The sequence below is a fragment of the Rattus norvegicus genome, chromosome 11 (genome assembly GCF_036323735.1).
Source record: "Rattus norvegicus strain BN/NHsdMcwi chromosome 11, GRCr8, whole genome shotgun sequence".
NCBI lineage: Eukaryota > Metazoa > Chordata > Mammalia > Rodentia > Muridae > Rattus > Rattus norvegicus.
The window spans coordinates 50,371,735-50,399,636 of NC_086029.1; the positions used below are offsets into that span (position 1 = coordinate 50,371,735).

Here is a 27,902-nt window from a genome sequence, read left to right on the forward strand (position 1 = left end):
TAAATGTGATGTAACTGCTCCCAGGTGAAGGTGAGAACTGAACCAAAAGTATGCTAGGAATGTATGGCTCTTGCCATGGCAACAAATGATGACCAGATGATGTCACTGCTGGAGGCCAAAGCAGTTCCTGATACCATCAATCTGGTAGGCAGGTTTGCTTTGCTGGGTGAAATATGCACCTGGGACCATTGTCCCAGGTCTGAAATCCAACAAGTTTCCCCACCTTCCCCTTTCTGAGATCTATCCTCCTCTCCCTGGCCTTGGAAATCCCTTCTCCTAACTACCAGAACCATGAGTCTGAAAGTTTCACACACACTGGATACAAAATTTCCTCTAAGCTCCTTAACTTCATGTTCTCGACAAAGTCTGCTTGTCCCAGCAGACTTCAAATCAAATACAGACTGCTCCAGCAACTCACCCGCCCTAGGTGTTCCTGTTGGTCTGGCTACCAGGCTCTGTCCTCTGGGGATCCATGGAGATCAGTGGATCTCTGGCCCAGCTGGAGCAGCCAAAGAGTTAACAGCTTTCTGAGGGAAAGCTGGAGCAAGGTGGGCTGGTGGACCTCTTCCAGGCAGCAGCTCAATCAAATCACAAACAATTCACAAATATGTCAGCAGTCCAGTTCAGTAGTGTTGGGATAGCAGCAGTGGTGGCACAACCTAGCAAGGACAGCCAGGCTTCAGTTAAACCAGAATAAGCAAGCAAGGAGGGACCAGGAGGGATTCTAGGAGAAGTTCTTGACTGCACCTCTCTTAATGAAGGAAAGATCAGCAAAGACTCGAGACCAACAAGCTTTGCACAGCTAGTTCTACCAGCAAGCCAAGCCCGGCCTCCACCACAATCCATTGGGTCATATTTATACTCCCTCCAAATTCACATGTCCTTCACAGGTCTTGCCTCAGTATGAAGTCATGCCTCAGTACATGTGTCTGACTTAGCAAAAGTTCATGTGAATCTGCCTTAGCTGACATCAATCTGCTTATCAGCTTGAGTCTGCAGAGGCAGCAAGAAACCGTCCCAAACCACCAGAATTTTTGGCACATTTCTCCCTGTGGAGTTCTAACAAATGGAGCTGAACTACTCAATGTGAGGGGAACCAATGTTGTTAGTACAGAGCCCTTCATCACATGTTCCTTCACATGCCTGCTTCAGCAAAACATCCTTTCACCTGTGTCTGCTTCAGTGAAACATTCCTTCTCATGGTTGCCCCAGAAAAAACAACCCATTACATCTGACTTTCCAAAGAACCCTTAAGTTTCCGCTTCTGTGGACACCTGGTCAAAGTTTATGAAAACTACACTCACCCTTTTGCTTAGTTACTTTTCTATCATTGTAATAAAACACCATGATCAAGGCAACTTATAGAAGGAAGGGTTTATTTGGGCTTAGGGTTCTAGAAGGATAAGTATTCAGCCTAGGAAGGTAGAGGCCAAAAGCTGGACCAGAAAGCAGATTGAAAGCTCACATCATGAACTACAAGCACAAAGCAATGTGAACAAGAAATATCATCAGTCATTAAACTCCCAAAGCCAGCCCCAGTGACACATTTCCTTCAGCAAGATCACACCTCCTAAATTATCCAAGCAGTGTGTGTTTGATTGGAGCCTCCAGTTTACTCCCTCCCAACCCCCCATGGTCCAGTAAACTCCATTCCTCCCTCTCTCTCCAATCCTACCTGTTCACTCAGAAAGCCTCCAAACTGTCACCAAAAACCCAGTTCTGCATTCCTGACATTCCTGGTAGCTATTGTAACCCTGTCCCCTGAAGTTGCTAGCCATCCATATCCCACCTTATGGGACCATGCCTGGGCACAAGCCCAGTGTGTAGCAGACCATCGTTTTCCTCTTGTTCAGAGCCATTCCCAAGTGAACCTGCGCTTTTAAATTTTTACTTTGGCTTGAATTGGATTATTTCATCGTTGCAGGAAACCTATTAGTGCCATCAAACAGGGGACAAGTGTTCAAATGTCCAAGACTATGGGGGACATCTCACCAGTGATAATCTGCCTACCTGCTGTGTATTTGGTAAGTATCTCCAGCAGTGTACTTGGTACAGAGAAAAGATGAGAGGAGAAGTAGGACCTGGTGGTTACCATACCTTCCCTTTCTGTTAGGAAAATGGAAGCGAGCTCTGGCCATGTAGATACTGGCTTCTGGCCCCTGAGTTCTCTTGCTCCACTACCTTTCCTCCCATCCTCTAACACAAATGCAGAGCCCACTCTGCATGCATCTGTGCCTGTCTGCTCTGTCCTCAAGCTCGTTTTCAGCCCAAACACTGCATGAAACACAAGGTTTAGAGACCTCTCCTGAGGCAAGGATAGAACCTAAGCAGTGGAGGTTGGGATTTGCTCTGCAATTCTTTCAGTCCTGGACACCAGCAAACAGTGTGCTACCTGCTGCAGCATGGCAGCCAGAATACAGGGTGACCAGCAGTGTAGGACTGGTGGTTGTCCTCCCATCTCCAAGGCCACTGATGCCAGGTCAGCCCAGTCCTTTCCCCTGTCTCACATCCTCTCCTAGGTCTTTTCCTCTCAGCACTGCCAAGTGATAACACCTCTGCCCCTTCTCCAGGCACTGTGACCCCCCCCCTGAGGTACAACACACTGATTGCAGTTTCCCTCCAGCTTCCCAGGGGCTTCAGCCCTGAAATTGGCAGGTGCACACTGAACTACTTTCCCAAGAACCAGAGAAATGAAAGTGAAACTAAGTTTGGCATGAGAAATGCAAAAGGGAGGGAGTGAGGGGGGAAAGGAGGGAGGGAGGAAGGGAGAGGGAGGAGAAGAACAGAAGGGAGCTAAACAAATCAAAGCACAGCATGACATCATATGTGTAAGGTCACTGACCCTGCCTTCCCCATCACTATGTTTTCTAGGGCCAAAAAACTTTGTATGCCAGGAACTATGATTGGTTGGACTTCTGAGAGCTACCAGCATGGCTCTGAAAAGGAGAGACACTTACTTCCCTGAGCTGGGAGGATGTTCTCCACACAGCAGGGCTCTTCTCTGGAGAGTAGGGCAAGGTGCAGCAGGCCCCTGGAGGCCAGCACCTGTTACCCTCACCAGCCCTGTAGCAGCAGTGTGCTCAGCGCTCTAAACCAGTAGTCACAAGGGACCCAGAAGGGCTGGCAGGGTTCCTCAAAGATTCCTGGTATGATTTGTCTCTGACCCTTCCTAGTGCAGCTGGAATAATCCAGTGAAAAGAGAAAGTTAGTGTAGGTTGTGTTAAAACTGAGAGGAGGTCTGGCTGAAGGTGCAGCTCAGAGCTGGGAGGATCCTGAGGGAAAAGAGGCAGCCATCTGAGCTGGTGTCCATATAGACTGTGTTAGTGGGTTGAGACTATAGTATCAATTTCCAGTGCTCAGGACCAAGCCATGGTCCCCTGAGGGTGAGTTTCATTTCTGAGCTGCATTTCTGTTTCGTTTCTGAACTCCTTAGGGAGTGTGGTGGGGGTGGGGTTGCTGGTGGGCAGCAAGCCCAGGCCTTTTCACTAAGTTTCTATTCTCCTCTGGAAGGGGCGGAGCCAGCACTGTTTGAAGAGCTCTGAGCTCTGGCAGCTGCACACTCAGTCACCAACCCAGGAGCTGTGAGTATTGCACTGGATTCTGTGGGAGGATAGAGGATACCTTGTAAGGCTCCTTTGCAGACATTGGTGAGCTCTGCAGGGCATTTGTTGGTGCTGTTACAATAATGAGGTCAGTGACTGTGTGTGATGTGGTGATGGGAAGGCAGTGAGCTCAGGCAATCTCTCTGTTTCAGTTCTCTCTGGGAAGGGGTGGAGACAGCTGTTTAAAGACACTGCAACCAGAAAGCCAAGCATTCTGTCACTAAGCAGGAGACTGGTGAGTATCTAGGGGGACACCCTTTAGCTCAGGGCAAGGATGCTTCTGGGTTCCTTGTGGATCCTGGGGGGAACAGTGGGACATTTCTTGGTGCTGTTAAGGTAAGGGGGTCAGTGACAGCACAGGTGGAGCTTCTTGGCTAGACACAGAGCCCCACCCAGCTGCTGATTCTGGGGGCAGTTTGAAATAGCTCCCCAAACTACAATCATCAATGCCAGGAGGCAGCAGGAGAGGGCGGGGTCCCAGGTTCTCCAAGGGTCTGGGGCTAAGACCTAAATGAGAAGTTCCAGATCCCATGCTACGTGGGCTAGGAGTCTGTGAGAAATCAGGTGGAGGACTCTTGTTAAGGGTGGGAGGAAGGCAGGTGACCCAGGGGCAGGCTGCTGGAAAGGCTGACAGAGGATCTTCATAGAGAAATGCATCTGTCCAGGTCTTCTCAGTGCCTAGACAGGAAGGACCTGCTCTGTGTGAGCGGAAGCCCTACACAACCCTGCTGAGTGCAGGTGTCCCTCAGATCTCTGATTCTCAAAGGCTCAACTGCAGGGAACATGGAGGGCAGAAATCCTGGAGAGAAAAGGGTTCTTGAACCTCTCTGTGTCCACTATAACACCTTGATGGACCCAGGAAGACTCCCACTCTTAATATCTTAGAATTGTTCTAGACAGGTATGGTAGTACTGTCTAGGGGTGGCTAGGGGTTCTGACAGAGAAAGGAGCTGGATTCTACCCCCCTGCTGTTCCCGTTTCCCACTGGCCTGAGGATATAACCCCAACAGAAAATCCTGCCACAGGGATTGTTATTTAGAATATCTGATAGATGACATATAGCATCCACACAAATATCCACTATGTACTGTACAGTAGAAGCACCCACCCCAGGCCTGACTTTGTAGGAAGGCTTAGACCCTGCACACATGTTTACATGTCTGGCCTGACCCTGACCTTCAGGTAAAGCATGAGCATGCATGAAATGTGGTGTTCTCTGTGCAATGCCATCTGCACTGGGAAAGAGTTAGGATTGGGAAGAGAGGAAGCAAGGGTGCCCTGTAGGTCCCCTGAAAATCTGGGTTGATCTGGTTCTGGGAGCAGCTTCTGCTTGACTGGATCAAGATCTGGATGTGCAGATGCAGTCACCTCAGGTTTAGAGTACAGCTAGCTATGCAGGGCGCTGAATGTACAGACGAGTGTGTGACCTTTCAGGTTTCTCTGCTCCAAAGATCCACCAAGTGTCAAAGGTGACTCAGGAGCATTGTACATGCTTGTGATGTGCAGACAGAACACAGGGTCTAGATCCCAGAAAAGGAAACAGAAATGGAAGAGACTCTTAAGTCCTGTTTTGACTGGTCACGAGGAATCATTGGTCGTGGGACACAACACTGGAGTCAGTGATATCCCTTGATTGTGCAGTGAGACTAATTAGGACAGCCATGGACTGAATAGATGAGGCTCAACTGAATTAAAGGCATGTTCTGGATCCTGGGCCCCCTTTAATATGTAGTCTTTCCAAAGTAGGAGAAGGAGGGCTGTGTCTGAAGGATTTTTTTAGTCTAAAAGACTGCATGAGTACTTTTAGAATTAGTCCCCTTTCATGATCCCCTCCCATATGGGAAACAAACACCTGCCTTTCCAGAAGGACCCCTGGGATGGGATGGGCAAGAAAGAATTTAGGCAGTAATGGTGGTATATTTGGTGTAAATTTTAGCCAAGATCCCAAAGGTTGTTTTCCAGACCTTTCTAATTTATAATACTCATTTCCAACAGAGTGCCCACTTGGAAGAAGAAATAAAAGATGGTTCTTAGCACAGAGGAAAACAGGAGTGTTGATTTAGTCAACTTACCCAGTGTCCCACTGCCCGATGGAGAGGCTGGCGTAGGGGAGAACAACAAGGTATGACCCATGTCCATCTGAGGGCTGCTCCTTTATATCATACCCCCGGAGATGGGTCTCCGCAGGATGCAGGTGTGTCTAGTCTTATCTTTGCTTGGGCCAAGAAGAGACCAGTGGCCCTCTTGTGGTGGCTTCCACTGAAGGTGTCCAGGATTCCATCTTGGGAAAGGTGGTATTAGTAGGCATTGCCAAGGCCCTGTCTAGTGCTATGTTGTCCTCTCTGCCCATACCATGACTGTGTCTCCAGCTACAACCCATTTAAGGACTCATTGAGGCACTACCTCCTGGGAGAAGCCACTTGGCATTTTTTTCATAGAACTGGGATCCAGTTTTCCTTAGAAGTAAACCTGGTCTGTGGAAGGAGACCCATCAGCATGTTCCCAGTCTGACCCAGTCAGCTATCTGATCTTGGGACTGTCTACCACCCTTTAGCAGTGGGTTTTCTGTTTCCACAGTGGGATCAGGAACCTGACTGTGGAGAGGAGAAAGTGCAGCTGATGTTGCTACTCAGAACTTTGTTGTCATTCCCTGTTTGAGTGAGACATTGGGTCACCTGGCTGCCTGTCTAAGTTAAACTCAACATTTAAATCAGTATCCACCACAGTGTCAAAGGTCATAGGCAATGACAAGGATCACTGTCTCTCCCTAAATTTCTTTGAATTTCCTTCTTGCTAGGCTATAACCCTCAGAGTGAGGGTCATGAAAATCTCACAGTCAATGACCAAGTTCCTGACAAAATCGACTTATAAACAGGAAAGGTTATTTGGCTTCCAGTTTCAGAGATTAGATTCCGTGACCATTAGGTGCCATTGTTCTACAAAGCTGATGTTTAGTGGCTAGGGAAGAAAGGAGAGGTAGATCAAGGGTGGGGTTCAGGTTCACTTCATGCTGCCTATGGTTAGTATCCTGCTCCCAATTATTCCAATCCCACCACCTCCCAAGAACAAGCAGCTGGGGACCAAACTTCTCCAGGAGGTCTTCGAGGGGGATGTTTCATATCTAACCTCATCCACTCACACTCACATGCTCAGGCAGATAGGTACTGAGTGTCTGATTTGGGAGTTTTCAGACTCACAGTAGCAGCACAGCATCCTCTGCAGGAGGAAGAAGCCTAAGGCTGGAGCCATTTGCTTTCACAGGCACAGGTATACTCTTGGAGGCACAAGTGAGACTCTTAACACCTCTTGGGAGCACAGCTGTTGTCAGCAACAAAACAAGCCCTAGAAGACCTGGCACTGCAGAACTGGGAGCAAGGCCATGGATGTAGGGTACTGTTGCTAAGTTTCTTTCCCTAGGGGAGACAACAATGTATGCCCCTCCTCCTAAGGTCCCAAGGACAAACCAAGGTGCAGTTCAACCAGCATTCACCAGGGAACCAATGCATTTGTCAGGCTTCCTTTGCAGATCAAGGGGCAAGGGTTTACAACAGGAATGTGAGTGGCCTTAAAGCAACCACACTGGAAGGTCTGCACCCAGCAGGGATGATGGCTCTCCCAAAGCTGTGTAGAGGAAGTCTCCTCCCATCACTACTCCTCACATATATCCTCCAGTCTATCTCCATTCCATGATCCTCTCCTTTCTCATGTGAGGGAAGCTCCAACAGTCTACAAAGTTGGAAAGGTAATGGCTATGTGACTGCAGAAAGCTTCAGCACAGGCTATAGCATGGGGAGCAACTTAGGAAGAAGCAGGCAAAAGATACTGAAGGGAAAGTCTGTGGTTGCCAAGAGCAGGAGGCAGAAGGGCCTGCTAGAGGGGAAAGTGTCGGGTAAGGGGAGGTGTGGATGGAGTGTCCCAGCCCTGACAATGGTGGTTTCCCTCACCTGGGGATGGGCTACCTGTGCCTTAGCTTACTGCTCTATTTTATCAACTGTTGTGAAGGGATGATACAAGGGCGTGAAAAAAATATTTCTAGGAATCAGACTTACAGCTGGGCACCATGCATAGTGAGGTCTCAGACCGAGCCACCCAGCAGCTATCCTGAGTATGTTCAGTGGGGTCAGACGAGAGCTGGCTAGGGAGTTCATGTCAGTGTTGTTTGTGTTAGTTTGAAACCCAGGATTAATCCTCTGTCGAAGATATACTTTGCAAACATTTGCTCCCTAGCTGATACTTCTTTTTTTCCTTTTTTTGGAGACCAGATAGCTCTGATAACTTTATGAATTCTTGTCTGCCTTATGCCTTTTGGACCATTTCTAAGAAACAAGGACCTAACCCACATTTGTAGGTTTTGCTGTTGTCGTTGTTTTCAAGAATATCTGTATTTTTGTCTCGTCCACCTGTGTCTATGATGGATCATGAATCAATTTTTAAATTAATTAATTTATTTACAGCCCAGCGGCAGTTTTCCCTTTCAATTCTTCCCCCTCTCCCATCCACTCCTCCTCCATTTCTCTTCAGAGAAGGGCAGGCCTCCCATGGATATCAACCAGCCATGGCCTATCAGGTTACAGTAAGACTAGGCACCTCCTCTCCCATTAAGGCTGTAAGAAGCAATGCAGTAGGTGAAAAGAGTCCCAGAAGCAGGCATGAGAGTCAGAGATAGCCCCTGTTCCCATTGTTAAGAGTTGCATAAGAGGACCAAACTACTCAACTGTAACTTATGTGCAGAGAGCCTGGGTCAGGCCCATGCAGATGCCCTAGTTGTTGGTGCTTTATGGTGTAACATAGCAATGCAGGTCTGCTAAGTGTAAACAGTTAAATGTTCTAATACAGCTTAGTGAAAAGCTGGCCCTTTCCCAGATATTACCTTTGTATCTTATCAATGTCAGTTCCAGGGCTGTATGTTGTGCTCCACTAACACGTTCCATTCTGTGAAATGCCACAGCACCTCAGCTACGACTTCATCATCATCTTGAGACCAGAGGCTTCCATCGTTCCATTTCATTGCTCTGTTTTAGAGTCATTTTGCCTGTTTGCCTATTTTATGCAATTTATATGTAACGTGCTGCTGTCAGATGAGAACAGTCATTTCCATTTATTTTTTATATGAAACATTTGTTCTTCCTCTTACTTTTCCTTATATTCTTCCACCTTTTGGATTAAACATCTATATTTTAGGAGTGCATACCATGTCCTCTGCTGGCCTGTTCACTATGTTAGTATGAAACTATGTAGTGTTGATCTCAATAAATAAAATAAGTCTACCTATCAAGGAAATAATGACAACTTCCTGTATGGTGTAAGAACACTTTTTCTGCAATGCCTCCATCCTCCTATCTGTCATGGTCTTCCTTTTCCTTTCATCAGAAACCCCACAATGCATTACTGCTGTTAATGTTCAACTATCATCAAAGGATGGTGAACTCATGAAAAACCCATACCAATCACCCACCACTTGTGGTATCCAGTCCATTATATGGATTTTGGATGTCTCTCCTGTCACTTACTCTCTGGTACACAGGATGACTTTTTCAATTCCTGCCTTGCTGGGGATGAGTTTCCTCAGTTTCATAAAGAGAAAGTCTGTCTTTTGCCATTGTTTTCTGGGTTGACATGTGTCTTAGGGATTTACTGCTGTGAACAAACACCATGACCAAGGCAAGTCTTATAAAGGACAACATTTAATTGGGGCTGGTTACAGGTTCAGAGGTTCAGTCCATTATCTTCAAGGCAGGAGCATGGCATCATTCAGGTAGGCATGGTGTAGGAGGAGCTGAGAGTTCTACGTCTTCATCTGCAGGCTGCTGGTTAAAGACTGGCTTTTAGGCAGCTAGGATAAGGGTCTTAAGAAGCCTATACCCACAGTGACACACCTATTACAACAAGGCAACACCCACGTCAACAAGACCATACCCAGGCCAACAGGGCCACACCTTCTAACAGTACCACTCCCTGGGCCAAGCATATACAAGCCATCATGATATTTAAAATAAGGATCTCCTGATTTTCACGAGAAAAGCAAAGGGAAGCTTCAGAATAGGACATGGGCTATCTGACTCCTAAATGGTCACATTTCAGTCAAGGTGCTTTCTCCAAGTTTCAGAGAGATAAATTATGGTATCTATTGATAAAAGGAACTTTAATTTAATTTAATATTGTTTAGTTTAATTCCTTTACCACAGAGATGGGAGAGATATGTGCAAAGTGCTGTGACCTATCCAACACTTACCACTAAACTAAAACCTCCATTTTCCTTTCTAATATAGTTGCAATTTAATTAACAGTTTTTAAAATGATACATAATTAAATAAATAAATTTTTAAAACCCTCCTGTCTTCTTGCAGATTATAAGGTAAAGGCCACATTAATGGCCAAACACATCCTAATTCCAAACCATAAAGTGTTTATTTCCAGTCCTCTGAGTAGCTTCACTCTTGCCCTAAAAGTGATATTTTTGCTGGGGATAGCAGCATAGGTTCCCATAAATATTTTTTGAAAATGTAGGTGTAACCTCGTTGTTAAGATGGACTGGCATATGCTACCCCACTGTTTTCACACTTCCATTATTTCTGATAAGAATTTTGGTTATCAAACTTCTCTTTGTTCCTCTATAGGTATGGGGTCATTTTCTGACTACTTTTAATATCTCCTGTGTATAACTAGTGAGCACCTGAAGTTTGTTGACTTTCTTCATCCTTTTTGTTAAAGTTGTCCTTAAAAAAGCAGGCCCTGTCTCTCCCTAGGTAGTAAGGGAAAGTGGCTCACTGAACTGTAAGCTGATGTAAAAGAGGTTAAAAGGGGAATTAAGGGTTAAACGTGTGGACTCTGAGACAGTGGAGAAGATGAGTGTAAAAGCTATGAGAAACATGCCAAACAGGTAGGAGAAGAGGCAGGGCTCTGATCCAGTGACACAGGGCAGCAGGCACACAGGAAGTACTTGAGGATGCTTGTAGAGTATGACTGACCTCCTTACATAGTGGCTTTTAATGAGGCTAACTGTAACACGGAAATTTGTGTATAAGGATGGCTTCTAATAAGTCTGCATTTGGGAGGCCATCTCAGACCACCCCACAGAGGAGAAACCAAATACGAGGTAACCAAGACAGACTGTAGCAACCACTCGATGACTGTGATAGAGTTCTTTACTGCAGTGGAGCTACAAACTGATCAACATGAGAATACAGAGTTTAGTATAATAAACCCCACTGGAGATCTGTGATGTGTGCGTATCTCAAAGCTGGGTAATAACACTTCAGGGCAACCGATAGCTGGAGAATTGTCACGTTCAAACACGGATTCAGAGGTGGATAGAATGGGGCTTCAATTACTGTTAACTGAGCAGGCATGACATAGGCAGTATATGAGCATCTCCCTGGTTGGGCCAGGAGATGGGCATAGAGTATGTGTGTGCTCTGCCATTGGCTCTGCCTACAACAGTCTGGAGAATTAACCAATTAGCACAAAGATTACTTCAGCCTTTTCCAGTTATTGCCATGACCCTATAAAAACTGAATGGCTTTACCTCTGCCTTCGAACCCATGTCTGTCTGTCTGTCTCTCTCCGTCTCCCTCTCTTTTCTCTGGAGATGGTGAATCTGGGGTCACCCTTGCACGTCCATTACTGGTGATCAGGAGCATGCTGTACTTTAGGTGCTTAGAACACACACAACATGGATCCTGTCTCTTCCATCATCAAGACAGCAGAATCAGCATTTTTGTAGTCCCCCAAATATATTTACCTATTTCTCATTGTCTGGGGAATTCTAAGAACACACGCATTGCTCTTGAAGTCTGTTGGCTTTGCTGGAACATCTCTTGTGGAGCAATGACCTCACTCTTCTTTTCCCTCATTTAGGATTCCTTGAACAACCTCTGCAGTCAGTATGAGGAGAAGGTGCGGCCCTGCATTGACCTCATCGACTCCCTGCGAGCTCTGGGTGTGGAGCAAGACCTGGCCCTGCCTGCCATCGCTGTCATCGGGGACCAGAGTTCAGGGAAGAGCTCTGTGCTGGAAGCACTGTCTGGAGTGGCCCTCCCCAGAGGCAGTGGTGAGAGCTCAGTGACTATTGCTCTGCTAGGCTGTGGGCCCTGGGACTTCAAAGGTAGTAACAGGTCCCCTTCCAGTTTGGGGCATAGCAGAATAAAGGTCAAGGTGAGCTTACCATTTAGCTTGTGGTGCAATCTTAGATTGACTTTCTACTCGCACAAAGGCACCAGGCTCAGGGTCAGTCACTAGGGTTCCACCCATGCAGCTTGTCAAGCTCTCCATCAGCCTACATTACCTCTTTCCAGGCTCTGTATCAACAGAGTCGCTCCAGGTGTTGAGGCTGAACACATGTGCTGAGGATGGGGGCAGCTTTAGTCCATCACACTCTCCCATTGTACATTTTGAGAGTCACTTGAACTCTGCAGCTTGCAGGAGCTCTGATTGAGTGGGTCAGGTCCCAAATCCCTTCCTCTGAGGTGACTGCTCCTTTCAGAGAAGAGGCTGGTGTCCAGGTTAGTGTTGCTGTTTAAATTCTATGGCTGAGGCAGTCACTGGACACTTAGGGAGCGAACACAAAGTGTTCAAGGACACAAAGTGAAAAGACATAGACAGGACAAGAGTAGGAAGGAGATCATAACATGAAGAATGATGAAGTAGCCTGGAGGACAGATTGAAGAGGATGTTTAAGCTAGTAGGATATGTCAAGTATTTTAAAGGTTCTCCCAAAGACACTATGGAACTGAGAGTGCCACACTAGGAGGAACTGCCCTAAGTGTTCCTTAGCTGTCAGCCAGAAGTGGTTGGTAGCTTTTGCCCCAAATGTATAACCATGACCTGGGTTCTTCTTCCGAAAATATAGGCCTGAGGTCACTCTGGACAGACAGCATCAGAGTGAGGCCAGATGTTTCTATTCCCAGCAGGTCTGCAGATGAGAGTGGGAAGGTGTGGGCACCTCTAGTCTAAGGCCCCATACTGGTGTGTGCGACAGAATACTAGATTAACATGAACCTCATTTTATAGGTATTGTCACCAGATGTCCCCTGGTGCTGAAATTGAAGAAGCTGAATCAGGGAGAGGAGTGGAAAGGCAAAGTCACCTATGATGACATCGAAGTGGAGCTCTCTGATCCTTCAGAGGTGGAAGAGGCCATCAACACAGGTCAGTACCCTGTTTCTCTCTTACCCTCAGACTGTCTGCTAACACTGTATCTTGAGACAGAGGAGAAATGATGAGTCTATCTGTCAGGACTTTCTCCCTTCTAAGCTACTGTCACACAGGAGGCCTGCACAGAAGAGGCTTTGAATTCATTTTCTGTGACTGTGGCACAGTTCCTCACAGAATGCCTTCTAGGAGGATTTACATCGTATTGTGGATTCAAAGGGTTTTGTCCATGGTCACCTTTTCCTATGATCCTGGGAGCAACATTATTGTGACAAAGACAAGTGGTAGCAGACAGGAAACAGAATGTCACGGAAATAAAACCTATGGACCTGCCCCCAATCACCTACTTCCTATAGCATAGTTCCACATTCCAAAGTGTCAAAATAAGACCAGTTGAGGACCAACGCAACTTTTCAGTGCAGGATCCTGCGGCGTCACTGCCTAGCCAAGACATGCTTTCCCAGAATTCTCTGGAATAAGATCCCCTCCATCTGCCCTTTTATCTCCTTGTTCTACCGCACTAAGCTTGACCAGGCTATCTTTTTCCTCCTTTCCAGGTCAGAACCATATTGCTGGGGTAGGGCTGGGGATCAGTGATAAACTCATTAGCCTGGATGTCAGCTCCCCACACGTCCCAGACCTGACTCTGATTGACCTTCCTGGAATCACCAGGGTGGCTGTAGGCAACCAGCCTGCAGACATAGGACGGCAGGTGAGACTCTAGGTCCTACTCTGACACATTGGGCTACAGGGGTGCTGGGGTATGTGTAAGAGAAATGTTGTGGAACTGGAGTAAGACTGCATAGCCAGGCCTGAGCACGAACTCCATGTTTGATAGAAACAGGGAGGCAAATGGGTGCAGTCCCTGGAGGCCAGGGCCTGAACCCTGAAGCAAGTGGATGGTCAGGACCATCTCATTCTTGATCCTGTCTCCATAATTAAGAGTCACTATCTCATTCTTACAGATCAAGAGACTTATCACTAACTACATCCAAAAACAAGAGACCATCAACCTGGTGGTGGTCCCCAGCAATGTGGACATTGCCACCACAGAGGCCCTGAGCATGGCTCAGAAGGTGGACCCTGATGGGGATAGGACCATAGGTAAGGAGAGTGGGAGATAACAATGGTGTGTGAGTGCAAATGAGATACATCTCCTTGTTCCAGGTTAACTAAGCTTAGGATCCCACTGAGGACAAAGAAAGGGACCCCCTCATCTCATCTCCCTGGTGAAAAAGGTCCAAGGAGCCAGAGTTGGACGAGCACAGGGAGGAAATCATATCTGCAAAGACTCGTTGGGCCAGGGGCCATGGTAAAGTCCATGGCAGAGTGAAGAATGAGTACCTGTAGTTTGGAGGTGGCCATGGAGAGGTGCTGAGGAGTCTGTAGATGACAGAGGGGCTCCACTGTATTCACAGGGCCACATACCCAAGTCTCTGTGTGTGGGTTTGCACCTAGCATGGGTTTTGTGTAGATCATGTCTGCCTCAGCCAAGGATGGGATCCTGGTGGCCAGTGAGAGCTGAGCTTCCTGCTATCTTGGAGCAGTGTGCATCCTCTGGTCTCAATGCCTGTGTTTCAGGGATCTTGACCAAGCCTGATCTGGTGGACAGAGGGACTGAAGACAAGGTCGTGGATGTGGTGAGGAACCTCGTGTGCCACCTGAAGAAGGGCTACATGATAGTCAAGTGCAGGGGTCAGCAGGACATCCAGGAGCAGCTGAGCCTGGCTGAGGCTCTTCAGAAGGAGCAAGTCTTCTTCAAGGAACACCCTCAATTCAGGTGCCTCTGCCATACCGTCCCATGTAGTGAAAATTGCTGGTCAAGAGCAGACCTGACATGAGGGGTGTGTGTGTGTACAACAACCTGAGGATGCAATGCACCTTGGGAACCACTGTAGAATCTTCCTTTAGGCAAGAAAAATGCAGAAAGTACTACTTAAAGAGTGGTAAGTTGTGAAAAGGGGAAGGGAACTTGCCAAAGTGCTACAGTCAAATGGTACACGAACCAGAGTCACAAGAGAAGAGCAGAGGAAAGGAAGGAGACGCAGATCCTGGCAGTACCTTTGATATGTCATAAAGGTAGACTCAGCTACGTGAGATATCAGTTCAGACATCCATGGCAGGGACGACTATTCACTAGTTCCAGAAAAATGATGCCAGGTTATAGCTCGGTAAGTTACAGCATAACAAAGGCCGGGCTGCAATAGACACAGATGATAAGGACTGAGATTCCAAACACACTGGCTGCTGATGGCTTCAAATCCCACAAGACCTCTGTAATTTCCTACTGCAGGAGCATTCTCTTTGAAAAGGCTGTTTTAATCTTAATGAGAACTCTTTGATTTTTTTTCCATTGGGTGTGATGTTGGCTATAGATTTTTCACATATATCCTTTATTAAGTTGAATCAAGCCCTCTCCATCCCAAGCTTCTCCATGACTTTTGTCATGAAAAGGATATTAGCTTTTTTTGTTTGTTTGTTAGTTTTTGTCAAAGCCTTCTTCTGTGTCTAATGAGATGATCCTGTGATTTGTCTTTGAGTTCATTGTGTGATGGATAATAATAACTGATTTACATATGTTGAACCATCCTTCTGTATCTGGAATGAAACCAACTTGGTCGTGATGAATGATATTTTTGTATGAGTTTCAATTTGGTTGCCAATAATTTATTGAAATCTTTGCATATTTCCTCATCCAGGAGAGCAGACTGTAATTGTCTTTTTTGATTGTTTGTTTGTTTGTTTGTTTGTTTGTTTTGTGTTACCTGGTTTCGGTATCGAGGTCATACTGGCTTCAGAGAGAAGAGTTTGGAAGCTAGCCTTCATTTTCTTTCTCGTGGGAAATTTGAACAGAAGTGGTGTGAATTCCTTGAAGGTAGAATTCTCAGGGAATGCATCTGATCCTGGGCCTTTTTTAGTTGAGTTTTTATTTCTGCTTCAATCTCTTTCCTGGCTATGAATCTGTCTAAACTATTTATTTCAATTTGGCTTAATGTCAGTCTGTTGTATACATCTAAGATTTGACCCATGTCTTTTAGGCTTTTCAGTTTCATGGAATGAATTTACATATTGTTTTTTCCAAGAATGTCCTTATGAGTTCCTGCATTCCACCTGAAACTATTGCAATGCCTCTCTTTTCATTTCTGATTTTATTAATCTGGGATCTCTCTCTCTCTCTCTCTCTCCCTCTCTCCCTCCCTCCCTCCCTCCCTCCAATTTGGTTAATTTAGCCAAACGTTTGTCAATCTTGTTTATCTTTCCAAAGAAGCAACTTTATGATATTTTCTATTTTATTTCACCTATGTCAGCCCCGATTATAGATTTACATTCCAATTCAATGTATGGAGGTGTTGTTTGCCCTTGATTTTCTAAGGCTTTCAAGTGATCGTTAAGTTATTAATTTGTCATATCTCAACATTTTTATATACTTATGCTGTAAACAATTCTCTTAAGACTGCTTTCACTGTCATAGAATTTTATATGTTGTTTCTATATCCACTCAATTCTTAGATTTTTCATTTTATTTCTTCCATCTATCATCTATTGTCTATCATCTATCTATTCATCTATCCACCTATCTATGATCTATCATCTATGTCTCTATCTATCCAGCAAATTATTGAAATCTTTAAATATCCATACTTCTTCCTAATAAAAATTATTATTCAGTAGTGGGTTGTTTAGAGTCCTCGACTTTGTGTATTGTTTGTAGTTTTTGTTGCTGTTAATACATAGCTTAATTCTCTTGTGGTCAGATAGAATAAAGGATGTTATTTAACATCTTGTGTTTGTTGAGATTTGATTTGTGTTCTAATGGGTGATACATTTTAAAGAAAGGTCCATGGACTACAGAGAAGAATGTAGTCTTAGTGTTTGAGTAGATGTGTGTGTGTGTGTGTGTGTGTGTGTGTGTGTGTGTGTGTGTGTGTGTGTGTTAGGTCCATTTGATTTTTCTGTGTCTGTCTGTCTTTTTTCTTTCTATTTTTTTTCCTTTTGAGATAAGACACCCTGTGTTTAATGTCTGTAAGATTGTATTGTCCTTTTCGTATTTTGTTCCTTCCTTTCGCTATAAAGTGTCCCTCCTTCTGTCCCTCCCCACTCTTAGATTTAGTCTTTATTTGTCGAGACAGGGTTTCTTTGTGTAGCCCTAGCTATCCTGGAACTCATTCTATAGACCAGGCTAGCCAGGCTGGCCTCAAATTCACAGAGATCCTCATGCCTCTATATCCCTAATGGTGAAATTAAAAGTATGCACCACTATGCCTGGTCCACTCTTATCTCTTTTGATTAGTTTTAGGTTTATTAGGTATTGGAACATCTACCCTGTTAGTATCCTAGATCCATGTGCTTTTCTATCCTTACCTGAGGTTGTCTATCATTGATGGTAAGCTGTGTTTTCTGGAGGCAGCAAAAAAAAAAATAGATGGATTCTGTAATATTCAGAGTTATTATTCCTGGATATGTGCTAATTCCTGTCATTGTTGTTGCTTTGTTTGTTTTTGAGTATGCATTTTGAGACAGTGTCTCACTGTACAGTTCTGTCTATCCTGGAATTCACTATGTAGACCAGGCTCACAGACTGCACTACCATGCCTGGCTTTCTTGTTGCTTCTGTGGTGTTCCTTGACATCTTTTGATAGACTATTGTGGTATTGCCTATGTATTCCCCATAAATTCTTGGTTATGTTTATCCTTCTCTTCAGATCCAGGTATTTTTTTAAGAATCCTTTGTAAAGCTGTTTTAGCACTCATAAATTCCCTAAATCTGTTATATCATGGGAAATTTTATTTCTCCATCAATTTTAATAGATAGCTTTGCTGGGTATAATTGCCTGGGTTCATGTTTGTGCTCTTTAGAACTTGGAATACATCTTTCCAGGTTTTCCTGGCTTTAAAAGTTTCTAATGTGTGCCTGCCTTTAATCCCAGCACCCTGGAGTCAAAGACGGGTGGATGTGTAGGAGCTGGAGGCCAGCCTAGTCTACATAGTGAGTTCTAGGAGAGCCAGGGCTACATAGAGAGACCTGGGTTGTAAAAAAAAAAAAAAAAATCAAAACTAAAGTTTTCATTGAATTCCATTTCTATCCTACCATAGTATGTTTGTTATTGTTGTTTGTTTGATTAAATAAATTGATCAGTGTTAGAAATTTGATCCCTAATAAGAATAAGCTGTCACAGGCAGGAAGAGTTCTAACTTTCTTATGCCTTGTATCCTACCCATAACAGTGTACTGTGTGAACACAGATTTTGGTAGCATGAGACTAGTATAGCTTTATGCCTTGAAAAGCTCATGGCGTAAATCCTGTCTTGGGTCAGAGTGAGTCTCCCCACTTTACTTGTTCATCACACAAATGCAAACGCATGTCAGTGAATTTGTATAAAGACCTGGATATGTATGTATTATGTATATTTTTGTATATTATGCATGTGAGTGTACATGCATTTACTCATATGTGTAGCCTATCTGGAAGGTTGTGTATATTAATATGAATTATGTACATATATTGCAGGAGTTTGGGGGGGTCCTGCTTGAGGTTTAGTAATAAAGACACAGTGTACTACAAAACACTGTACAGTACAAAACTGCTAGCCTATTTCGGCAGGCAGTCCCTCAGCTAGACATCCAGACTCCACCTGTCTTCCCTGCCACTGTGTCTCTAGCACATGGCTCTCTCTGCTCTACCTCCCAGTACTGCTCCTGTTCTTCCTCCGCTTCAGCTCTAGCCTTCATGCCTTTATTAACTAAGAGCCTCACTCCCTCCTCCTACAAAAAAAAACGTTAATAGCATACTGGGAGAGCTTACTCATAGCTTACTCACTCTAGAACAATCAGCAGCAGACAGGATTGTGCTCTATGCCTGCAGCTGACCAGGTTGACAGCTATGTGACCTCCCCCATGGTAGCTTGCTTTATTAACATGATAATGTCAGAGAATCATCTCTTTGGGCAGATAAGAAAGTGACAAACATTTCCATTTAGAAAGTAGGTGTTGTGGCTATAGAAATGACTATACCATATATCTTGCCAGCACCTGGCACTGCCAGCACAGCAATTAACAATTGAGAATAGAGGAACACACCGTCATAGCCAGTTGTTAAAGTATCTGTGTAGATAGATAACTCTGACACATGTACTGTGTGTGTACTCACTTACCACATATGGAAGGAAGGATTTGTTGTGTACTTGTGTGTGAATCTATCACACATGGACAGGGATATGTGTGCTATGATAACATATGTGTAATTGTGTAGGTTGTTTTGTGGAAAGCAGAGTTTACTGTGATTATTACCTGAGCCGTGGGGGATCATTGCAGAACTATCCAAGCTGATTTCCCTACACCATTCTGCATACCCACCCCTGAGTAGGTATCCCATTCACTGAGAGAACCAAAACTGCCCTGAACTACCCACAGCAGGCTGCAGACTTATTTTCTGGCCAGGTCTGATGGGACCCTCTATCCTGTTCCCTCAGAGCTCTTCTGGAGGATGGGAAGGCCACAGTGCCCTGCCTGGCAGAGAGGCTGACCATGGAGCTCATCTCACACATCTGTGTAAGTTTTAGAGATCCTGCTAGAAACAAGTGTTTGTGGAACCCGTTGGACCTATTGAAAACAAGAAAGCGCTTAGGGGTGTTGGGTTGTTCCAACTTCCCCTGTTTTAGAAGCTGCTAGAAGGTGCTCTGTGGCATTTTCCTGCAGAGAATTCATGTATACATGTCTCTGATACAGAAGGAGGTGTCCCTGGGTGGCTCATATTTTAGGAACCAACCATGTACAGTGGACAGGATTATGTACCGTATGGAGGTGTGGGCAAACCTGGGAGGGGGGGAAAGATGCTTCTCAAGTGCTTCTCTATACCAGGAAAATGGTCTCAGGACTTTAGAATGTTGTCCATGTGTCATGACGACTGTGTAGCATAGACTTGGGGCCTTGTTTGCATTCCAGTCTAAATTTCCATGTTCCACTCACCTCTTTCCATTTCAGAAATCTCTTCCTTTGTTAGAAAATCAAATAAAGGAAAGTCACCAGAGTACAAGTGAGGAGCTGCAGAAGTATGGTGCAGACATACCAGAAGATGAGAATGAAAAAACTCTCTTCCTGATTGAAGTGAGTATTGTCTGTGTGTTCAGACATGGCGACTACATCACTCTCTACCCAGGAATCTCTCTGGCGCTCTTCAGATCCCATATCTCCACAGCTGATGGAGATGCATTCTGCCCATTTAGTGTTAAAAGGGGAGACAAGATAGAGACTGTGGTTGAGTTCATGGGTGGAGCTGGGTGGCATTTTTCTTTTGTCCACACTGAGAGAAGAGATCTCCCTGAGGATCTCAAAGAGAGAGGGGTAAGGGAGGTATTTCCTTCTGCAAAAGTCCCTTCTCCGTACTCTTCTGCTGGGCCCACCCCCAAATATCAAATGATGCTCCTGCCTGCAGGGTACACATGTTCTTTCACTATCTTATCCCTTGCTTGAAAGATCTTTCCTTATATTGATGTTTTTCTTCTTGACAGAAAATCAATGCTTTTAACCAGGACATCACTGCCATAGTAGAAGGGGAAGAGATTGTGAGGGAGAAAGAATGTCGCCTATTCACCAAGCTCCGTAAAGAGTTCTTCTTGTGGAGTGAGGAGATCGAAAGGAATTTCCAAAAAGGTGGGTATCTTGTTCAATCTGTGTTGCTGTCCTTAACAATCTTACACACCATTGTTATAGACATTAGAAGTTCATCATTCTCAGTTCTGGGTGCTAAGAAATCCCAGGTCGGGACACCAGAAGGTGTGGTGTCTAGGGCGGTCTTCATCTCTACTTACACGATGACCCAGCCTGGTCCTTGTGTGAGGAAGTTGAGAATCAGCTTCTCTTGTCCTCTGTTCTGAGAACACTCATCTCCTCTGGGAGGATGGGGCAACCATGTCCTGGTCACTTAAAGGCTTGCTTTTCAATGCTAGTACACTAGAAATGAAGTTCTTTTTATGATCTGGGTAATGTATCAGATAAAGATCTGACAAGAGACCAAAGTACAGTTACTACCAAAGCTAATTTGTGAAACATAGAGGTTTTCTGGGTGTGGGGTAAATAAAGGAATATGGGTGATTACAGACACAGAAATGACTCAGAGACATTTATATCCTCAAAGCCCACCCCAGCATGAGTGATTGCATATGAAATCTAGTACATACTGCACATCCTGCAAGATCTTTCTGGGTAGTTCAATTGGTCTGAGCCTCTGCCAGGCAGCTTGACTTGTCTATGCCTCTGCCAGGCAGTCTAGCTCATCCAAGAGTGACTTCCAACAGTCCCTTTTGTGTGTGTGTGTGTGTGTGTGTGTGTGTGTGTGTGTGTGTGTGTGTGTGTATATACTTGAGGAGGGGCTCAGTGAATCTTATCAGTTTCAGAGACTTCCTGAAACCACTCATTTGTTTACTTTCTGAATTTTAAGAGCTTTCCAGGAGGTGGTAATGTTTAATTTCCCTTAGAAACATCCTATTTTTTTCCCACCTCCCTCTTAACATCTTATGTCTTAGGAGCACCCTTCAAAATAGACAGTTTTAATCTTGGAGGACACTGATGCATGTGCAGGACCTTCAGTCTGGGGTATCTTAATGTGTTTCATTATGACAATGTGAAGATGATACAAGTACATGCAGCCCTCTACCTCTGCAGTAGCCCACTTCTCCATCTTCAGATCTTCAGAATCTGAAGCAGGGGGAAAGTGTTAGACATTTATTCTTTGATCATATATCAGTGCTGTCATGGCTGACAGGAAATCAACGGGACTTTGCCTTCCTTGAAGTTGCTTGATGAAAACAGAGAATTGGTTTTTACAGATGGAGAATGTGAAATGGTACAGTTGCTATGGATGACAGCAGTGACCCCTAGAGAAGGGAACACATGCTGCCCCTTCCACTCCCCAGGGAGATTTGGAAGGAAGTCTACAGGAAATAGACAACATTTAATTCTTTTGGCCTTGACCTGACATTTCTACCCAGATTTCTACACATATTCTACTCTAGGAATTTATGCATACTTGTCAATCCTTGTAAGGCCGTGAGTCACCGTGGATTAAATACCACCCTAACAGACTCTTTTATATTTAGTATCTTTAAAAACCTCATCTGAAAATAGTCCCACCCTAAGCTCCTGGATGGTTAGGACGACAGCACAAGAATTTTGAGGAAGGCAATTCAGCTCTTACCATCACTCAGTGGAGTATTTGAACCCACAAAAAGGTGTGGAAGGAGCAAGAACCACAAACTACTTGGCTGATGAGCCTTGCAGGCAACATACTGAGCCCCTTCTGTCACAGGGGCCTGTGTCCTGCAATTCCATGTCAAAGACACTCAGAATCTACACATGGAGTAGCCAGAGGCAGAGCACAGGGTGCAGAGGTGGAGACAGAATAAGGTGAGGGACCAACTGTTGGGAAGAAGAGTGGTTCCGGGGGTGACAGAAACTTCCCAGAACCAAGGATAAAACTTTAGAGCTCAACTTACAACTCTCCGGATGTATTTAATGTCTTGTTTAATGAGGTAAGCTTCCTTTTCATTAAAAAATATTCTTTAGGTTTGATCTTCTTCAACACCTACATGGTGACTCACACATCCAACTGTACCTCCAATCCCAGGAGATCTGACACTCTATTCTAGCCTGTTGTGGCACCATATGCACACTGTACACAGACATACATGCAGGAAAAACACCCATACACATAAAATGATAAAAACAGAACAATAACAAACACAACCAAACAAAAAAAAAATGGTCAGTTCATGGTAGAGAAAGCTGCGACCATCTGAGTCTGCTGCCTAATTCCATTAGAGGGGAGAGGCACTAGTATTTTGTGTCGTGAACAAGGGATCAAGTCACACTGCAGACATCAGATGCTTATTTCTCCTGTCATCTTTGGCTGAAGGGTGCCTCTCCTCCCATCCAGTTTGTGATGCTGTCTAGGGTTCATGGGACCTACTGAGCCATGTTCACTGACCCTTCTTTGGTCAAAATTCATAAATCCACATGCTCAGGTCTTGTAGAGACTATATTTTCCTTTGGTTTCCACCTCTTGGATTCTATCATGGTCTCAGACTCTGATCTTGCCTTTTGCCTTAACTGAGAAGTACCATTGAGATGGCATTCTTCTCTATGAACCTGAATATTTTTATTTCTTTCCTTTTCCTTTTAAAGATTTATTTATTTCGTTTATATATATGAGTACACTGTGACTTTCTTCAGACACACCAAGAGAAAGCATCAAATTCTACTACAGATAGTCGTGAGCCACCATGCTGTTGCTGGGACTTGAACTCAGGAACTCGGGAAGAACAATCAGTGTTCTTTACTGCTAAGCCATCTCTCCAGCCCTCCTGCCCCAGTAGCTTTCAATATGCAGACATTTATTCGATGCACTTTATCTTGGTAAACTCAGAATGGGTTTGTTTAACAAAGTCTGTAAGATGGTTTTATAAACAAGTAATATTCCTCCTATTGTAGGTTCTGATGCTTTATATAAAGAAGTCTACACATTCGAAATGCAGTATCGTGGCCGAGAACTACCAGGGTTTGTGAATTACAAAACATTTGAGAACATCATAAGAAGACAAATCAAAACCCTGGAAGAACCAGCTATGGAAATGCTTCACAAGGTCACTGGTGAGTGTTGCACGGGGTCTCACTGAAGAATGCTTTTGTTGCTCTTAGCCATTTTATTTCTGGGATGGGGACACCTCAGAACTGTCTCTCAGTATGAGTTCTAGGCAGGGGCTGGGGCACAGGTTTTCTGTGACCCCAGATACTACTGTAGTGTTCAGGAATCCAACCTATTCTAACCCTGCAACAGAGTCATGTCACCTCCTAGCCCCTTAACTCAATCCGGTAGAGACCACAGTCAGAGTCCTTCATCCACGAGGTTGAAGCCTGAGTGTGCTTCTCTCTTCACTGGGCAAAGAAAGGAGAATGGAGGGAAAGAGAAGGAAAGCACCCACATCCCTAATCTCTGCCCTGGTTTTGCATCTGAATAGCATGAACTCATGTTACCCCTCACCACATTGAACTGCTTCTTTCTCTCTTTAATCAGAAATTGTACGGGCTGCCTTTACAACGGTTTCTGAGAAAAATTTCTCTGAGTTTTTTAATCTCCACAGAACTACCAAGGTAAAACCAAATGTATTATTTTTAAAGCACAATGAGTAACAGTAGAGAGTCAGTGTTTTGGATTGAGATTATTTCTGCTTTTCTGTGCTTGCTTGGACAAGGCTTAATTAGGTTCCTGCTTAAATTTTAATGATGAGGCTACTGGTGCTGTCTGACTAAAGTAGGGATGTGGAGAGGAGGGGGAAGGGATGAAGGAACAGAGCTAGAGAGAATTCAGAGATTAATGCTGAAGTACACTAATGAGTACCCTGTCAGGGAGGCTCACAGGCCCACGTTTAGGAAGACACTCCTGACATTGAGGGAAAGGTGACAGATATGGAACTCAAGGGGGACATTAAGATGGGTTTTGGGAAGTAAAACATTTATTAGAAGAGTTGATAGTGTTATAGAAAAACAGTATATCAGCTGCTCTGAGGAAAGTTAGTCCCCAGGGCTCCAGAAACCCTTCCAGGGATCTGAAGAGGAATGAAACTCACAGGAGTGACTCAGGGTCCCTGATAAGTCTCTGAGGGAGGAGCAATATTTCATAACCCTCTAGCCATGCTCTCTGATACCCCAGCAGGCAGAAGGAGACGAGGTGGGGGAAATGTGGCCACTGGTAAGCATCAGATAACCATCAGTAGCCTTTCAGTGTCCTTTGATGTGTGCAGGGTGTCTTAGAAAATGTATTTCCCAAAATGAGAAATCAAGGTATCTCAAAGCCTATTGAATTAGTAGGATAGCTGATATTCTGTGAAGCAGAGGGAAGGGAAAGGCTGCTGGATTCTTGGGGCCAGAGTAGCAGTCTGGCCTAGACTCCATCAGTGAGAATGCTGAATGAAAGGTTTCCTCCATGGCTGTCCGTAAGTCCCATGACAGGATGCCCATAGATGACTATCCTAAAGTGACCCTTCTTATATCTGCATATTCTCTGGTAGAGACTACATCCTTCCTTCCTGTAGATGTCAAAGCTGCTGAAATAGCAAGGACAGTAGCTGAAGAGAGTAGCAAGGGTCAGAGCTGAGAGTCCACAGAGGTCCCAGCCCTTGCCTACCTGTATCCCTTACTTCTCTCCTTCTTGTGACCAAATACCTGATAAGAACAACTTAGTAAGGGTCCATTTGGGCTCACTGTTTGAGGGGATATGGTCTGCTGTGGCCAGAAAGACAGCAGTAGGAATGGGAGGCACATGGTGACACCTCTCTGTTTGAAAACTGATGAATGCTGATATTCAGAAGCCCAAACTATAGGATAGCACTACCCACATTAGGCTGGGTTTTCTATCTCAATTAAACATCTCTGGAAATACCTTCTCAGACCTGATCTAATGTAGAATCCTGTGTGATTATAATCTAGTCAAGGAACTGAAGAGGAGATTCAGTAGTTAAGAATGCTTACTGCTCTTGGAGAAGACTTGGGTTCAGTTTCCAGTTGCCACATGCAGTGGCTCCAGATCCATGGGATCCAGTCCCATTGTCTGGCCTTTGTACACACTTGCATGAATACAGTGCACAAACACATACAACACATACACACACACACACACACACACACACACGATAAACAAACTAATCTTTAAATCCATTCAAGTTGACACTGGAGGTTGACCCTTGTAGCAGGGGGCTATTCATACCTAGCTCAGCCCTCCCCTGGTTTCCACCTTCAGCTCAGGGTGCGTCTGCACAGATGAGTTGAGCAGGGGGCGGGGATTGGGGAACAGGGGCTACTTCCCAGTACTGACTGCTTGTATTGCTGCCAAGCGACTAGATGCTTGTGGACCTGTGGAATGCCCTGTGTTCTTACCCCATGGTAAGCAAATCGTGATGACTGTTGGCTTGCTCTTCTCTTTCTTTGCAGTCCAAACTTGAAGACATCAGATTAGAACAGGAAACGGAAGCAGAGAAGGCGATCCGGCTTCACTTCCAGATGGAACAAATCATCTACTGCCAGGACCAAATTTATAGGAAAGCCTTGCAGAAGGTGAGAGAGGAGGAAGCTGAGGAGGAGGAGAGGAAGCATGGCAAAAGCAGGTCCGCTCAGTCCCCAAATTTACAGACCTCATCCATGGATGAAATCTTCCAGCATCTGAATGCCTACCGCCAGGTAAGTGTGTGAACACATGGGGACTGGGGTTTAGCCCATGTGGTCTCTCTGTTTCGGTGTCTCTCTTTGTTTAGGGTGGAAGTCTGCAAGGGGTTTCAGGACAAGTATGTCCTACAGCTCTAGGTGAGCCTCTGGGAAGTGATTCTAATTCATTCAAATGAACAGGTAGCTTAGAGAAATTGATATCTGCCTTTTATGGTCCATGCGACCCTGGCTGTGTGGCTTAGACTCTCAGATCATCAGCTTTCTTCTCTGTAAGATGTGTTTTCCCCATCCTGAGTACCAGTGATGCAGTGTAGGGCCCTTAGCACGGTATTGGGAATCCATGAGCTCATCAAGGAGAAGTTAGGTCCTGACACCTGTTTGGTGGGGCACACATCATGAACCCCAAGTAAGAGCAGGTCCTACTCAGTCAGAGCCACAGGAAATTGAAGCACCACACAGGGAAAGTCATGGTGACCTTCTCATCAGACCTTTGACCTGCTCACTGCCTACTAGGAGTCCAGCCTTGTCATGTGACCAAGCCCAAGGTGCCTGCATTCTATGGCCATGCACCTATAGACAGTCAGGTTTGCTATCTGACTCCGGGACTCTGACAACTCCAGGGACCTCAACAATTGGGGGAGCACAGGTTTTATCCTTCCTGCCTGGCTTTATTTCTCAGAGCATAATGTCCTCAATGTCTCTACATGTCATACTGTGTGAATCAGGGCTCGTCTGCAGACATCATCTCTTTCTTTTGGCCAAGGCCTTCTTCCCACTCAAGGCACCCATGACTGGTTTTCTTCGGTCTCTGCCCCTTACCTCCTCACCTTACCTTTTCCTATTCCCTCAGTCCTCTGCCAGGATACTGAGGGGCCTGAGGGAGGGCTGTCCCTACCAGCATCTCACTACTCAGAGATGACATGGTATGCTCAGGCTCCCTGTACCTCCCCCTCAAGCCTTTTGTGTCTCCCTCTACTAGGAGGCTCACAACTGCATCTCCAGCCACATTCCATTGATCATCCAGTATTTCATCTTGAAGATGTTTGCTGAGAAGCTGCAGAAGGGCATGCTCCAGCTCCTGCAGGACAAGGATTCCTGCAGCTGGCTCCTGAAGGAAAAGAGTGACACCAGTGAGAAGAGGAGATTCCTGAAGGAGCGGTTGGCAAGGCTGGCCCAAGCTCAGCGCAGGCTAGCCAAATTCCCTGGTTAAGCTGGCCCTGTCCTTTCCTGTGTCTCCTGGATAATTAAATATTCAGGGACAGAAGGGTTCCAGCCTTGTTGTGGTTTGCCCTAAGATATCTGTATTTTGATGCTAATTCCACTGCCCCAGGGACAGCTGCCTAGTCCTGTACTCAGGAATCAGGTGACTTCACCAGAAACTTCTCCCCATTGAATTTGTAAAATACAGGTGAGGGGCACATAGAGGATAGAAAGAGGCCTGTAATTGGACCAGAAGTAAGGATTGGTGGGAGAGAAGTTTAAAGGAAGGGGAGGATACTGGAAGGGAAAGAAGGAGAGGAGAGAGATAGAGAGAAGCCATGGCAGGACAATATGGCAGGTGACATTAAGATTCCATGCTGTACCTTTACAGGTTGTTACAAATGTTCTTAAGGGATGGATGGTACTGGGCTTTGTATGTTTAGGTGGGCAATTATATCTTACCAATTGGGTCAAAGATTATTGTGTTGTGTGTTCTTTTATGTGACGATTTGAGTGTAGCAAAGTATGCGGCAGCAGGAGACACTAGGCCACCGAGGAGTTGGGATGTGTTTCCGCCAAGATGTCTAGGAGATATCCTGGGGCACCGTGGTGCTGGACCTAGAGAGGTAAAAGACAACAATACTTTTCTTATTTTTTTAATATTTTTACAACAATAGATGGCGCCTAACGTGGGGCTACCTTTCCTGTAGCTAACCACCACCCTTTATCTATAATAAG

At 45.1% G+C, this 27,902-nt stretch overlaps 1 protein-coding gene across 5 annotated transcripts; it reads left to right on the top strand.

The window, feature by feature from the left end:
• The first annotated feature begins 3,366 nt into the window (after window positions 1–3,366).
• Mx2 (MX dynamin like GTPase 2) lies at window positions 3,367–27,639 on the top strand. Of its 5 annotated transcripts, XM_039088055.2 has the most exons (16): window positions 3,367–3,383; window positions 3,511–3,581; window positions 3,755–3,837; window positions 5,598–5,724; window positions 11,460–11,652; window positions 12,612–12,749; window positions 13,310–13,464; window positions 13,718–13,856; window positions 14,334–14,532; window positions 19,223–19,301; window positions 19,734–19,856; window positions 20,261–20,402; window positions 23,238–23,396; window positions 23,821–23,897; window positions 25,734–25,979; window positions 26,944–27,639. In XM_039088055.2, exons 4-16 carry the CDS (start codon window positions 5,626–5,628, stop codon window positions 27,172–27,174), a joined length of 1,980 nt encoding a protein of 659 aa, XP_038943983.1. In that variant the 5' UTR covers window positions 3,367–3,383; window positions 3,511–3,581; window positions 3,755–3,837; window positions 5,598–5,625; the 3' UTR covers window positions 27,175–27,639. The 5 variants fall into 5 exon arrangements, with proteins under 5 accessions (XP_038943983.1, XP_063126386.1, XP_063126387.1 ...); XM_063270316.1 differs by lacking the exon at window positions 3,367–3,383 and having other exon boundaries at window positions 3,511–3,647; NM_134350.2 differs by lacking the exon at window positions 3,367–3,383 and having other exon boundaries at window positions 3,572–3,581.
• Window positions 27,640–27,902: the final 263 nt, after the last annotated feature.

What these genes read in the sequence shown, in the direction of transcription:
- Mx2 (XM_039088055.2), top strand. Translation starts at nt 5,626, where the DNA reads ATGGTTCTTAGCACAGAGGAAAACAGGAGTGTTGATTTAGTCAACTTA. An exon ending in GGAAGAGGCCATCAACACAG is followed by an intron (nt 12,750 to 13,309) that starts GTCAGTACCCTG and finishes CCTCCTTTCCAG; the next exon opens with GTCAGAACCATATTGCTGGG. An exon ending in AAGGAACACCCTCAATTCAG is followed by an intron (nt 14,533 to 19,222) that starts GTGCCTCTGCCA and finishes CTGTTCCCTCAG; the next exon opens with AGCTCTTCTGGAGGATGGGA.